General features: G+C 38.0%; 1 protein-coding gene across 4 annotated transcripts in view; it reads left to right on the top strand.

Annotated features, from left to right (window-relative positions):
• The window catches only part of EPHA6 (EPH receptor A6), a 382744-nt gene that overhangs the window by 270566 nt on the left and 96082 nt on the right, over positions 1–16096 (top strand). For 2 of the 4 annotated variants that reach the window (XM_021550126.2, XM_021550124.2), the window contains exons 7-10: positions 3728–3775; positions 4201–4363; positions 12821–12929; positions 15676–15746. In XM_021550126.2, coding sequence (XP_021405801.1) covers positions 3728–3775; positions 4201–4363; positions 12821–12929; positions 15676–15746 — 391 coding nt within the window. The remainder of the gene's footprint in view (positions 1–3727; positions 3776–4200; positions 4364–12820; positions 12930–15675; positions 15747–16096) is intronic. The other 2 variants (XM_021550127.2, XM_021550125.2) reach the window with 1 other exon arrangement.

The raw sequence follows: 16096 nt of genomic DNA, 5'->3' as shown, positions 1-16096 counted from the left end.
AAGAAAAGGCCTTATCCATAAAGCCAAGTATAAAATTAGGGTAAATACAGATTCAGATAGGCAGAGGTGGCTGCAGGAAATAATTTGATTCTGAAAGGTTTTCCTGTTCATGCACAGAGCAAACTGTCATGGATTTGTGAACACTGTCCCTCATAATCAGAACTGAATCCATTTACAAGAAGAATCACACAAACAATAAGAAAAATACAATTTCCTTAGAAACAGAGATAGCATTTTCAAAGTTCATAATATAATTCTGTTTAATTTAGCTAGGTAGTCGTAGACTTAGTATTACATTGTGTAATAATATTGGCATGGCTTGCATTTGGGTTATATTTATGTTTTAATTACAGATTTTCACCAGGATAAATTTACAGTGGGTTATAGAAAAGGTCTTATGAATTTTCTCATATCAGATTGTGTCTTGTAGTTATATATTATAGTAGATAGACTCCTTTAACTCATATTTAACCCCTCAGCCCCTGTGTTCTCAAAACTGTTTCTTGTAAGTTCTTTGCCATCTTAAGATCACAAATGCTGCTCTGGTACTGATGTAAAGCATCAGAGCATTTCTTGTGTGTCCCTTTTCTTTTTGTGAGCAATGAACCATACATAGTGGCCAACTGTATATTATCTTACTTCTTCTGTGCCATGGGAGGTACAGCCATAGCAGTTAAACTTATGTTTTATTTTGCAGGTTTTGCAGTCTATGGTTATCAAGTACAGAATAAATGTAGTCCTTGGCCTTTCCCATTGATTCTGGCCCTGTCACTGTCTAGGTCAGAAATCTATCACCAGAGATAGATCCTTCTAGCACACAAAATCATGCTTCCTTTTGATGGAAAATAGGCTGCATTATACGTGAGTTGATACATATCTATATCCTGCCACAGTATGAAAGCTGGATCTGGGAAAAGCATGCACTAACATCCAAGAAGTACGTGTAGGTCCTTCAGTTTAAAATTGACTTTTTGAACACATAATCCCTGCAAAAGTGAGTGCATATGGTCTATTTGCAAGAATAATACAAAGCATCCCATACTTCTTTGCAGACTAGAATTGTATTTTTTTGTTCTGAGTCCATCTTCTGCCTTCCTGGAAAATTTCATGGCAGAAGGAGTGGCCAGCCTTGGATCTCTGTGGAAAGCTTTGGCTTTCCAGGCAGGCTGCAGATCAGTTGTCAAGAGAATGGAGTAATGGCAAAGCATCCACTCTTAGGAGAATTCTCTGTATGAATCCAGTCCTAAAAGGCTGAATTCTTTGGGCAAAACACTCCAGCCCTGGGAAGGTTCTGACTATGAATCATTTTGTCTTGAGTTTGAGCAACTTTTTCCTCAAGCTCCTGAAGCTTGTTCTCAGACCAAGGTTTTCCACTATTTCCCGTGCAGTAACAAATCTTGCCCCCTTCCCCATATGACAGCACTATGACTTTTCAGGTTGTGTACCCCCAGACATCATTTTTCAGTCTGTGGGATGGATGGCATGAGAGGCTACAGAAAGAAAGGACAGGGGAGGGCATGGAGAAGGGACCCTTCAGGGCTTCCTGCAGGCAAACCCAGGCAGGTGGTGAGGAACCAACAAGCCAGACAACCTCTGGAGGTAGCCCAAATACCTTCCAGAAGGGACAGGCAGAGATGGCTGTCCCTCAGGAGGTTGAAGGACCCATTTAGTTGATGAAACATCATCATCACAGCTCTTGTCACGCTCATCATCACTAACCAACTACAAATAATGAGTTATATTTGCTGCTTGCCTGTCCACACCCCTGGCTATGGAGGCAGCATATCGCAAATGTGTGTTTTACACAAGCAGTACTTAGCCTATAACAACATATAATTGATTGTTTCTTTTCCAAAAGTCATTTTGGAAACAATTTGGAAAAGAAACAAGCTTTCTCCAATTCTTTTCCAAAAGTCATTCCCACTTTTTGCTGCTGCTGGGTTTTTTTTGTTGTTTTTTGGTTTTTTTTCCTGCAGGCTTCAGGGAGTAAATCTTGTCACTGGATCTTGGGGAATCTCCACTGATTTTTTTTAAAAAAAACTTCACTTTCCATCCTTCTCTTAAAGACCCTATTTCTTTTTACAATTCCATCAGTTTTTTTCTGCAGTCTCTCCAGTAGGTCAGGAGAAGCAGTACATTATTAAATGCTAGGACTTGATTTCAAGCAGTAAGGTAGTCTAGGGAAAAGATATAGCTTGCAACTATTATATTGTACAGTGAAATTCCTTAGGTGCTGGTCTCTTTCTTGGCTTACAGAGTCTAAATAAAAATTTCCAGAACATTCCAGAGTATAAAGTCTCTGCCCATCTATGGGCCATGACAGAGCACTTTGAATCATGCTAATACATGTATAAATCAAGCCTTTGCTGTTTACATAATCTGCAGTGAACATTTCCAAGATGTTTCCTTCACAGGAAGTCATATAAGCGTAATCAGAAAAAAAAAAAAAAACCTATCACTCAAACAAGTAGGCTTTCTGCAAGAAGAAAATAGGTTGTTTCTGAAATGCATTAAAGTATGTCTAAAATCCACTATCCCTCTTCAAAGTGAAGCTACAACATTTCAAGTAATTGGGAGAAGTCTTATATTTAAAGAAGTAATTAGATGGTGTATTAATTATAGTCTACATCCACAAGATTACATGTACATTTTATCCTACTGTTTCAATTTAAATACCTACTTCTCACGGCTTCAAATTTTGGTAACAGACTATAGAAAAAATCAATACTTCCTCTTACTGTAGTTTCTCAAATTATTTCCACTGTTTGAAGCACAAGTTAAATGCAGTTATTTTTAATATTGATCATTGTTGACTTCCTTCCCTTAGCACCATCTTGAGATTGCTTCTGTGTGCTTGTTTTTTAATCTGGTTTTCTCAGCCATCTCCCTGTATTCCTACTGGGGGAATACCTGATCCACCTGCTGCCCTATGCTAATGTGATTTGTTACACATGGCTGAAGTTAACTCAGAGTGTTTTATAAATATTGTCTGTTTTATAAAAAACTGTAAGCACATTGCTGATAAGAGGTTAAAAGTCCAACAGAATCTGACTGAAACGTAATCCTCTCCTGGTTATATCTCTTCTGTGAACTGGATTTCCTTCTGAAGAGGCTGGAAGCACCCTTTGAATAATTTACACCTGCTCTAATATCACTGCATGGTATAATAAACCTATATGGTGCCCTGTGGGGTCACAGTTGGACTGTTAAGCACATGCCAAGGACATTCCTGCTCAGTTTGGAGACAAATCCTGCTCCAAGGGAGCAAACCTGGCCTTAAGGCAGCACATAAAATATTACAGATTACTGGTTTATCAAGTAACTAATGACAGGGAATAAATGTTCTTCTTCCAAGTCATCCTCTCATGTAAAAGTACCATCCAAGACCTGTCTAGCAAAGCAGCACTCAGTTAAAGCACAGAAATTGGTGTTTCTGGTCTCCATACTGGAGCAGCTGGTCTGCAGTGGTAATTCCCAGAGACCATAATTCTCAGGGATCTCTGTGAGATTCAGGAATTCTCAGCAGCTGCCTGAGATCAGCTGCCAGGAGATTAACTTTTGCACAGAGTATTTCTTCTTATAGAGTTTCAAAGTGAATTTCATGTACGACTACATTGCAGCTACCTGGAAAGACACATTGAGCTCAGCAGCAACGAAGCAGCTGAACCATGCTCAAAGTTGACAGGCTTTAAGGAAAAAGTTAATTCCTATTTTCTTTTACCCACAGGTCTACCCACGGATAGCGCCGGCATTTTGGCACTACCTGCGGGTAGAAGTGAGTAGCGGGTATTTGAATACTCCCACATCTTTATTTTACAGCTTGGTAGCGTTAAATGACCTCCTAGTTTGTTCATTGTGCAAAAATAATGAGCTTCCATTCTAGTTGCCATTCTTCTGTGAATGTAGTCTTGTAGTAATTCATGTTGGTCTGACTATGGTTGGGTTGGTTGCTAACCCAGGTCACAAAAACATATCTGTATGCAAGGTTAAAGACAAAAACCTGAAATCTAAAAGTCAAGGCCATATCATACATTCTGACTGTAGCACAGAACCAAAGTACAGAAATCCATACCTGCGCCTCCTTTTACAAACACATTTTACATTCATGAGAAGAATATGAAGCTTCAGTTCTGTTAAATCATTTTTGCAAAGATTGTTCGACTCAACTTGATATCATTTCTTCCCTCTTTTGTCCCTCAGGAGCATGAGCAGCTCAGCTATTCCTCCACAAGGTCCAAGGCTCCAAGTGTTATCGTCACAGGTCTCAAGCCAGCCACCAAGTATATATTTCATATCAGAGTCAGGACGGCAGCAGGATACAGCGGCTATAGCCAGAAGTTTGAATTTGAAACTGGAGATGAAAGTAAGTTTCACTAAAGGGAAAAAAAATAAAATAAGTACAACAGAAGTAGCATCTAATTCTAAACCAGTGAGACATTGGGAGTTTGAATGGCTGAACCCCTACCATTTGTTTATCACAAAATGACCAGTGCTATTTGATAAAAAACAAGCCTCAGATGCACAGTTTCAGATTTATAACAACACATAGAAATGTTAGTCCAATGCTACAGCTGAAGGAATGTTCTTTTCCATAAAATTTCCTTATGGGTCCCTTCCAAGCTAAGATGCTCTAGGATTCTCTGGTCCTTTCTTTCCTTATAGTAGTCCTGCCTCTTGACATCCAGAAACTTAGCCAGGCTTTCTCTAAGTCCAGCAGCTTCACACAAGCTCCCAGTGATGGACTCTTCACCCTGTAATTGTTAGTGCTTCCAGACTCCACAAAACTGAAAACTTTTATATGATTTCCATCAACTAGTAAACCTACTAAATTTGGCACAAGGAAGCAAGAAACCTTCCTATTCCTACAAAATATGCAAAAAGGCTTCATGTGTGATGTCCATGCTCTGAATGATTTTGTATTTGTTATGTGTTGCTCTCCATGTTCAAAGAAACATAGAAAAAGGTATTTACATGTATTTGAGAGGAAATTAGTGTAGTAGATACAACACTAAAACACTCATTAATTAAATTACTTTAATTAGCCAATTATATATACCATGTTTTTCATTAGTGTTTTAGAATTCAAGTTGTTTAAGCTAATGTACAGACTCAGAACTGTGTAAGTGCTTCCAAGAGCACCCAGGGATTTGTGTTCCATTTTTATTGCTTCTTAACTTCTATTTCAAAAATCAATCAGGGATAGATTTCCAAGTGCTTAATGTCTAATTGGACTTTTTGAAATTTGCTGGGTACTTAAGCCAATTGGTTTGAATAGGAGTTGAGCACTTGGGTGCTTTCAAGAACTTCAGTAGATCTTGCCTGGTGCAATAAATACGAGGCTTAAGTCATGTAAAAAGAAAATAGTATTTAAACCTCTATGAGGTTTCACATTGTGAAATTGTCATTTGCCCATCTAAATTAGGAGGACTGTGGCTCCAGTGACATTTCCCTCATTGGTATTGAGGGAATCTCCTGGGAGTGACATTCCCCTTACTCTATCCTAGTCCCATCTCTCTTTCTCAGTGCACTGATGCAGCTGGCCCTTGGGCTGCAGGGTAAGCTTAATTTTAACATCCTTTCTGAAGTAGAATATCAAAACTGAACCTGATACTGAAATGAACTGGAAAAATAAATCTGTTTATGATGCCATAAACAGACCTAACACATTTTATCTCTCAATAATTCTGATTTCTTTTACTTCTGTGTCTAAGCACTTGCTGCCGACACTAGTGCATGGTTTCACATAGCTGAATAAATAGAATACAGCAATGGTTTTGTCATTATTTCAAGATACTGAGTAACATTTACACAGAGAGATTTGGGAGAGCTGTGTTCAGATTTGGGCTGCTTGTTTCTGTCAGTACCCATAAATGTTAATTTGCCCTTGCTGGCCTGCATCTGTCTTACAAACCAGTCCTAGTCCAGCTGTGTAGGAATCTCCATCATTTACTATTCTGGCAGTGTACATCTCAGCTGAAAATTTTCTGATTTTTTTAAATACACATTTTTCTCAATTTTTCTGAAAGATAGCAAATAATACTAGGCCAAGGCAGCCTATTGCAACTCCCTCCAATCCTCCTCACTTGTTTCCACCAAGAAACAAGTTACTTGGTGAAAATTCCACTTTTGCAATTATTTTTTGTGGACTTTCAATTAGATTTGAATTAACTCAAAAGTAGCATTTTCATGAGAAGGCTGGGAAGAATAGAGTATTTTAAGAGTTTGTGTTGTGAAAAGAAAATTTATCAACCAACGCTCTCACAAAAATGACAAAAAATATTTTAAGTCATGTGTTTGATAAAAATCCTCTTTAATCAACCTTAGATTGTAACATCCTTCAGCTCTCTGCCAATTGAACATGGTACACTAGAGAAGAATTCCCAGACCTGTTACAGGTAAACATCCAAGGTTACTCCATTTACCCTGCTTGAATGTTGACAGAATTTGTTACTAGATGGCAGTAAAGTGAGCAGTCAAAAATTAGAGGGTTTTTTTAATAGACTAATTATGGAAAATTAATGATTCATCAGCTGTGAGATGTCTATCAGTCATTCATCAGATGTGAGTGTATCAATGTCCTAAAATACACGGTCCTTTGGCAGGGCAGTGTCCTGCCTTCTCTGATGTTCTGGGTCAAACTCTATCTGTGTCACTTCACTTTTAAAGTTACAAAGGAAAAAATAGATACAGCATTACCAGGAACACTAAAATATTTTGGTGGGGTTGCTAAAGGTGGTGCTAATTGCTAAAGGAGGGAGAGAGAAGACCAAATCTGCAGCAGTAGTGGAAGAAGTTAGTTTTTAATGCTGATGTGGTTTTTGGGAAGCACCACTCTCACTTACTGACCCACAGACTGAGGCAGCCACAGCCTGGGGAGCTCTGTTGTGAATTCTTCTCCCTGCTGCAAAGACAAACAAGTGGAGCATCCAAAATAGTGAAATTTGTATTTTCTTTGTGATAGGAAATAGTTACCTAGAATATTCAGAAAAAATCTCCTCAAGGAAGCAGGGATGGATGAATGGGGGATAACAGGCATTTCTTCCCTTTGTGAAACCTTTCCAAAGCACAGCAACCACCACTTGTGACTGTGTTTCTTGTTGCCATTTTATTCAGTCTGTTTCAGCACCTTACAGGCAAAACACTCAAAGCTGGTAGGTTTTCATACACTCCAGCACACACACAGCTGCCACTGCTAGGGCTTTAAATTGGAGCATAAACCTCACTTGTAGCTCCTGCTTTTATCTGTCAGAATTACCAGCTATCTGAGTCACCACAGAAACTCTCTGGTCCTTCCTAACAGAGAATAAAATGAGTTCTGATAATTAGGAAAAACATTTTTCCTAGGGCAGGGATGTTTTAATCTCTGTCTGTTACCCTCTCTGGGCTTTTTTTTTCCCTCTCTTCTAACCACCTGGTTTTGGAATACCTTTTTTGGTTGGTTAGTTTTGTTTGGTTTGTTGTTTTTTGTGGGTTTTTTTTTAATTAATGATTCAAACCTTTTGGCTTTTTTTTCTTTTCCTCTTTTTTTTTTTTTTCCCCTAGAGAATTAGTCATTACCTCAGAAGTCCTTCTGCCCAGAGGAATTTGTAAAATATTGAACAATTTACAGCTTTCAGGCAGTTTTCTTGCCAAAGCAGGGTTTGTTCTAAAATGAAAGGTATTTTCCTTCTTAACCTTCCCATCATTAGGAAAAAATAATCTGCAAGTGGAATGGTTGGCTTGTTCTGGAAGGGACCTAAGGGAAAAAGTAGCATTTATGCACTGTGTACTTGTGCTAACAGAGTGATAAATGTAAGCACAAAATTATATTTAATCCAAAAGCAATGCAGACTTTGTATACTTGAAATTATTAACAATAAAAACCTAAGCATTTCAGAAATGCTAATGGAATATCTTTTATAAAATTGAAGACTGTGAAAAAATAATTGTTTGAAACTCCAGTCTTGATGGATCAATAACTTTAATTTCTTTACCATAGTCTCAGAAGGTGATTTTTGTGTATTGCCAGAAAATTCTGCTGAATTTTCACATTCTTCTCCCTCTTCCTACATCCACAAAATCTCTCTTTAACTTTTCATCGTCAAATTTGGGTTTTCCTCCAGATGTGACTCCATTCTTTCCAGAACTCCAAAGCTCAAGAAAAGTGTCCTGAATCATTGATTCCAGTGCAGGTCCACTACTTGTTTAAGCACATGCCCTGGTTCAGGCCATGGCAGAGAAGCCATCCCAAGGATTTTTAGAAAATTTATTGCATTACCAATGCAAAATCGAGATTTTTGTTTGTTTGTTTTTTTACAATATTTTATGTTTTGGCAATAGTATATTGAACTCCTTTTCAACTGTTTTGTTGAAACAAAACAAATCAGATGACATGTCTCTCATATTTAGAAACTTCTTGTTGGATCTCTCCCCACCTCTGCCTCATCCTACTGTTCATTCACATTAGTCAGCTCTGGATACCAAAGAATACCTCATTTTGATCTTTAAGTATTTCCTTGCTGTGTTTAATACTTTCAGCCATTTCTTCTTCACATTTGATTTTGGTCTATCTGATTGCACCACTGCATGTGTCCAGAAAACCTCGACTTCACTTCTCCTCTGCATTTCCTAAACAAGAGCTACATCCTCATTCACATCTCAAGCTGCCTGCACAGAGTTTCCATGTATCCACTGGCCAGGAAGTGAATATTAGTGGGAAACACTTGGAAGAAAGCTTTTCAAGTGAATAGACACCAAAAATTTCTACATTCTTACGAGTGACAGTCCCTTTTAAGTTTACCTTTCCTTTGCCTTCTCATTTCCCCTTTGTCTGGAGCCCTTCAGCTCACTGTGCCACAGTAACTGCACAGGAACTACATTTGCATTTGGGAAAATGTAAAGGTTGCCCTAATGAGACTTTGTGTTCTTAAGCTCTGTTGTTTGCAATGCTTTGTAAATCCCCCTGACAGCCTGTTCCTGTCTATTAGAGCTCCAGTGCTCACTGCCCACACTTATCTGTCCTACAGCTGCTCACTGTTATCAGTCTGGCTGTCTTTATGTCACTTTTTTATCTTTCAGTCTGCTGGTGGCTCTGCTGCCTGATAGATGTCAAATTGAAGTAACCAAAGGATGTAGCTGAGAGACAGAAGTGAGCTGTCATTAGGGCTTCCAACTCTGTTGTACCAAATACACAAATTTGTAAAATGTTTTGGAGAGATTTGCTCAAAGGGCAGAGATGAAAGATTCTCTCTGGTTCTCAGTCTCTTGCACTGTGAATAAAACATCTGCACCATTTCTTCCAGTGTGCCCAGTGAGGAAAAGAGGAAGCCTCAGGGTATTTCCCTTGAGCCCAGAGGGGAGAGAAAGTACAGCTCCTCCTCCATACATTTGGATGAAGAACCTAGAGAGAAGATGAGACAGGGCATGGATGTAAAAAGTGAATTAATAGGGACAGAACTGACACCAGGCTGGATGCAGAAGGGATTTCTGGGTATGGTGTTAAGCAAGGGAGCTGGAACGATGCAATTAGAAATTTCAAGCATCATTTTAGGCACATAGCATGAGTTAAGCATGAAGAGCAATGCAGTAAGGAGTTTATATGATAAAAAGCTCCTGGGTGTATGTATAATCCATGCTGTAGTTTTAAAATCACTTGGACTAATCACATCAGTTGCAGGTAAAATGTGCTTGAAGAGTTTTGCCACCCAAACATTGCAGTATACTACTGAAACACATTGGCTAAATCATAAATTCTCCCTTTTCCTTGTCTTAGCTACTCATTTTTTAAGTGTTTTCTGTCCAAATGAACTTCCTGAGTAGATAGGTAAAGAGAAGGAGACATAGTACCAGACTAAGCAGTCAGCCCAGTTAGAGAGGTGCTAAGCTAAGCTCCCTTAGCTCTGCTCATGGTTTATGATAAAGTTGAAGTCCCTGGATAGTGTAGAGACAACAAAATATTGATTTTATCTATAGGAATGCTGTCAGTATTGTCCAACATGAGATTCTGGAAAAAAATGCCGTGTACTTCTGTGATTAAATGCAGTACTCTCATATGTACACACAAAGGGATGAAATGAGGTTGCAGGAACTTGCAGGAACAGCTGACAAAGTTGTTTTTTAAACTGTCTTTCTTTCTTGCATAGTCAAGAAGTTCTGAGGAGAATCACAGAGTCATAGACCAATGTACACAGGAAAAAATAAGAAAGGAAAACCAGGAAGTGACAAAAATATTCAAGAACATGCACAACAGAAACAAATAAAGCTCTGAGTATTTACAAATTTGACTTCACCATAAGAGAAAGCTGGAGAAATGAGAAAAGAGCAGAGAGGTTGAGAGACACATAGAATTTAATTTAGAATGTTGAAATGCTGTAAAAATTCTAGGTATTGAGAGTCCCTGATTACTGTCTTCTCACCACCTAAAAAGTTTTTTGTGGAACCTTTTCCCTGTATGTGATAAGTCTGTGTATAAATATTTCCATCATTTTGCCTCACCAGCCTCTCTGTCAGTTTTTAACAAATTCACATTTTCTAATTGTTCTCGATTGTCATTTGGTATTTTTATCTGACAGGTAAATTAAGGTCATCTGGAAGTTTCAGGCTTGAAAACTCCTTGTAGTGATTTAACTACATGAAAAAAAATCCTAATGTATTCAACTCTGGCCTCTAAAATACAAACAAGAGAAACAGAATTACAGTCTCGGCTAAAAATCTGTATTGTTTACAGACAGAAAGAAAATAAATCGGTCCGAATTTCTCCCTTTCATTAATGTGACTTTGGTTCCTGATAGCAAAATGTATGTTATTGAATGGATAGATTCGATTCTGTTTTATCTAGAATACCAAAAAATAGCAGCTCCATCCAGAAATTGTCCAGGATACATCTTTGTCTTGATAGCTGCAGGTGCTTCTTTGGGCCATGGAATCAGGTCCTGCATTTGCACTAGGAAGGTTCCTGGGTTGTTGCCTTGGCAGTGAATGTCTGTTGAAAAAAAATCACAGTTAATTTGTCTTTTGACAAAGAAATTTTGCTGTTAATTTGAGCTTGTGTTTTGCTTTCCTCCTACCAAATTCACTATTTTTGAACACATCTTCTTCCTGTTATGAAGAAAAGGAGAGCTGCAGTTTGTGCTCTCCACTGCAGAGATGGGCAGGAAAGACTCCTCTGAAATCTCCTCCGTGTGCAACTTCAAACCATGCCTGATTTTAATAATCTTTGCCACATTTAGCACAACCCCCACTAGACTGAAAATTGTATTCAGCATTTGCGTTGTTACTTGTGTGGCATAATATTTGTTGTGTTGCATTTTTCCAACTAAACCTGAGCCTGTGGAAGGTAACACAGAGCTGGAACCCACTGCCATAACGTCATTAAATATCATTTAACTATTCAGTTAATATTTGCTCCATAATTTCTTGGAAGGTGTATATTTAACTTGTCTGGCCCCAGGTACTGAATCCCTTGTAATTTACTGCCTGTGCATGCATCCATCAAATTATTTGGACAGAAACCTAATGGCAGAAATCTAAAAAGTTGGTTTTGCTGCAAATTTGACATAAGCTACTTAATTTGCTTTGCTACTCTTACAAAGCTGGTTCACACCACGAGTTTTCAAGCCACACACAAATATTATTCAGAAGCCAAATCCTTTTCTAGGAAACAATGTTTTATGAGGCTTTGGATATCAATGTGTACATTGCATTGAACTTATCTGCTGTAAAGTGAGAGAATATCACCTGCTGAGCTTTCTAGACAGCAGCCTAGGTGATTTCTCTAAGCTTTAATCACCTGATGCCTAAAGAAAACTGAAGATTTTGCTTATTGAACAGTTTGCAAGTTTACCAAATCAAAGTTGCTTCCCTGATGTAAAAAATATTCCCTTTTCTGTATTCACTTCTGTTTTCAGAAGGCATTGAATAGAATTGTTTCTTCTTCTTTCAAAATGATGTTTTATTTCCCATAGAAATAGTAAGAATTGGGTAAATGTCATGTGGTAAAAATGTTCGAGTGGAACAGAGTTTTACAAATAAAACTTCAGAGTCACAAGACAGGAGACAGAGAAAAAAAATAGCCAAATTCTTTTCCTACTCATGTAGTATTTGGACAGTGAGGACCACCTGGACTCTAGGAAATTCTCAATTGAAAGATTTAATATTATATACAATAAATTAGCAAAATTAGGAAGTGTCCAGCAACTGGATAATTTCAGGTGATCTCTTAACTTCTAAACATCCTATGAAAAGCAGAGTGAAAAACAAGAGGCATAAGAATTTTTTTATTTTGGTCAACTACAGAGTTGCTAATCACCAAAGCATGTTATGATAAACTATATATATTTTGTGACAAGGAAACTGAACACCAGACATGCTGAAGAATGTGTGAAGCTACACATTAGGTGTGGAGTTTTGCTTTTGCTTCCTCCTAAACCCAGTTTAGTATCTTCACATACCCAGCAGTGCTACTGACTTCACTGGGACAGGGGGATGGAGAGAACTTCTGAATTAGGTGAAGGATTAAGATAAATAAATCTATGGAAGATACAGTTTTGTGTCCAAAATCCTCTCATATTCAAACTTTAGTAAATTGCAAGTGTCTGATAGTGACAAATCCTCCTTTTATAAACCTGCAAACATCTTCTCCCCTCCATCCTTCCTAGTTGAGACATGGATTATGGTTTTTCACTTCACAGACACATTTTCATCCAATGCCCTTGCTAAACACTTAAGAAAAACATTAAAAACCAATTGCAACATTTGACCATTGAAATTATTTCAGCCATTCTGTAAAATCCCTGGGTGATGGATGGAGCATCAACCCCTTTTCTCTGTGCTTCTCTTTCAGCTTCTGATATGGCTGCAGAGCAGGGACAGATTCTTGTAATTGCCACTGCTGCTGTGGGGGGATTTACTCTGCTGGTCATCCTCACTTTGTTCTTCCTCATCACTGGCAGGTAATTAAAACACTGTTCTCATGTAGTCCCATCTAAAATTAAGAATTTAAGAATGAGTTTCAAGTCATTAAACCACATTTTCAGAGCTAAAATTAGGGTTAGACACAGTGGAATATCCTCTTTGTTCAGCATTGGTCATACAGTTCTTTTGTAACTGTGGTTTTTCATAAAGATACAGTTTGGGGAGATAAGAAATTATGTGATATCAGGAAGTTGTTTGTATATTTAGAAATAGGTTTATGGATTTCTTGCCTGCAAAGTTATAATTTAAAAATGTAGTATATCTGCTGCACCTTCAAGGCTCCGACATTACAAAGAAAAGAAGAAAAAAAGAAGAAAAAAATCCCACAGTGTATTTTACAAAATCTCACAACTGTCAATTGCAAAACTTTAGAGAGTGCACTACTCAGATATCAACAGAGGGTGCTGCACTTTCAGATTTATAATTGCACATCAGTTTTGTTGGTATAGCATTATCTCTAATTTGAACAGAAAATGAAGTTCTATCAGTGCAGGCGAGAAGGTTTTTCTGTAATACCCCAGCAATACCCCAGATATGGTACTGCAGTAGCTGCCATTATGTGAGTTAATGCTCTCTCTGCTAAATTATAAAACCAGTTAAATCTAACATTCTGGTGAAGGTAATGAGAGCAGTTAACCTTGGAACATATTGTGGCCTTAGATAATCTTAGAGGCTAAGTAAATATTCCTGCAATTACTACAGAAGGTGACAAACAGTAGGATTTTTCAGAAGAGAGAGGGATTATTTACAGACACAAATTTCTAGAGAAAATGATTGTGTGGAATCCATATGTGAAATCCTGAAACAACTCAAAACACATCCTTTAGAACAAAAATCACTAAACTTGGCAATGAAAAAAAAATATGGAAATGGTTTTCTTTCTGTTTCTTCCTCCTGTTTTCTACTGTTAAGAATATCAGAGATTCTCTTAGCTTTCTACTGCCTTACTCAATGGGACCATTTCAATTATGTAAGATAGGAAATCATTTTGAAGTGCTGCTTAAATGCAGTGATAAGAGCATGTTCCACAGAAGACAGAGCAAGAAAATTTTGAATAAATACTCAATTTACTCTAGGACTGGAGGCAAATTTCAGCATGAAAAATGGGACTGGTGCCCTACAGATGTGTTCTGCTTCGCTGTTTAGAATTAACAATGTGATGAGCTGTCGAGTCACAGGGCTGCTGATGAGCCTATTCAGAGTGGAGAGGCTGAAATGGGTGAAATGAGCACCTGCCTCTGCACTCTGCTCGGTTATTATCCACCAGGAGCAAGCAGGAAGCTGGGCTGTCAATTGTAGATAGGAATATGAAAGCAACTGAGGCTTCATAAACTGGGCTCCTGGCTCAGTGTCAGGAAATGGGAGGTTAAAGCTCAGTCTGATTTAGCCTTATCTCTGATTGTTCTGCAGCCAACATGAGCAGGGAATGAGGAGACTCCTCTGCTGGTGATTAATCACTGGCTTCTGTAATCAAACTTTGGATCCACGTAGATGTTTAGGAGGGTTGGGTAAGGTTCAAGTCTTGTTTCTTTGCCTGTTCCCTTGGGCAAGCACTTGGAGTGTAAGAACTTGTGTTTAGGGCTCTGGACAGGTGGCACCCTACAAACCACTTGTTCAGGTCCTAAAAATGGCACTGGCATCCTTAGGGAGTCCCAGCAACCAGTGTTCAGTCTCAAGGTTTCCACAGTCTGAGAATCCACTGGTTGGCGTTCCCCCCACAAGGGCACACCAGCTTCAGGAGTTTCTGCCCTCAATTTCCTCACCATCACCTGTGTACCAGTGAATGAACTTGTGGCTGTTCCTTCTGTGTCTTAGCAGTTTAAACAAACCACTGAAATGAGGTGGGGGTGTTCACCTATTCCTCAAAGATCTCCACTCTTATTATGGATTTACTGACTGTAATTATTTTTTATATAATTTTATAATGTTCACACAGAGTCATTTTTTTTCAAGCTGGTCTTGGAACTGCATGTCTGTTCTCCAGAGCACACATCCACAGGCACTGCTGTTCTCCACAGGCATCAGAGCTTCAACAACCCTTTGCTATCCTTTAAACCAAAATATTTCCCTCTAAACAGTAATTTTTAGGCTGCTCAGTTAGCGAGAAAAAGCTTTAAGACCAAGAGCAAATATTTTGGTTTTTCTTGACTGAAACAGTTGGTCCTGCCATGTGACTCCCCAAATCAGCATTGTCAGACCTGCAGGTAGGCAGTGTTCAGCAGCTCAGACTGCACAGAGCCACTCAGCAAAAGAGAAAAAAGGGGTCCTGATGTGAAAAAATATTTTCTTTTCTCATGAAACGTGGTGAAGTCATTATAATTCTGTTATGAAGAAAATTAGAGGGTATTTTACCCACTGTATATGAAAGTTGATGGGATAAGATTTAATTACCACAGCCCTGTGTACACAAACAGGAATACAGGAAAGTAATCATTTATTGAAGTACAGAATTCTTTGGAGGAGTCAAACTTAAAAAAAAGTATTACATCAAACTTAAATTCAGATAGTCATTGTCATGGTAATCATTCAACCATGATCTGTTTTTCTTTGTATATAATCTATTTTTAGTTCATCATGCATATTTCCATCTTTACATACATAAGTAAATATATACTCCAAATGCAAAGAATTTGGCTTTCATAAAATTGCAGATAAAACTTAGTGTACATCTATTTTATTTGTGGCAAGTATTTTATTTCAAATCTCACTTGTTTTTCTTGAAAGATGCCAGTGGTACATAAAGGCCAAAATGAAATCTGAGGAGAAAAGAAGGGCTCATTTGCAAAATGGACACTGTAAGTACTTCAACACTATATAATATCTATATTGTGTTTAAAATGAAGAAAGTCCACTGCTTCCTGAACAACTTTTGCCCTTGGTGTTTTAATCTGGTTATTCAAGTAGTTCCTTATTGTCTGCATCATCAATGGTCTTTATTTTTGTTTACAATTTCACTAAATCTATTCTTGTTATTAAAGGGTTTTTTGGTATTCAGCTAATAATATTTTGCAGGTTTTAAGGTATATTTCTTTGAATTCTCAGTTGTTCTGGGTACTGAATTTCTGCCTCAAAATACCTCTCCTGTATGACTTATTTGTATCTAGTTCTCTTTGGATTTAGGGATCTACACTTCCAGCCACCCAAG

The sequence above is a fragment of the Lonchura striata genome, chromosome 2 (genome assembly GCF_046129695.1).
Source record: "Lonchura striata isolate bLonStr1 chromosome 2, bLonStr1.mat, whole genome shotgun sequence".
Classification (NCBI taxonomy): Eukaryota; Metazoa; Chordata; class Aves; order Passeriformes; family Estrildidae; genus Lonchura; species Lonchura striata.
This window is presented reverse-complemented; position numbering and strand designations above follow the sequence as displayed.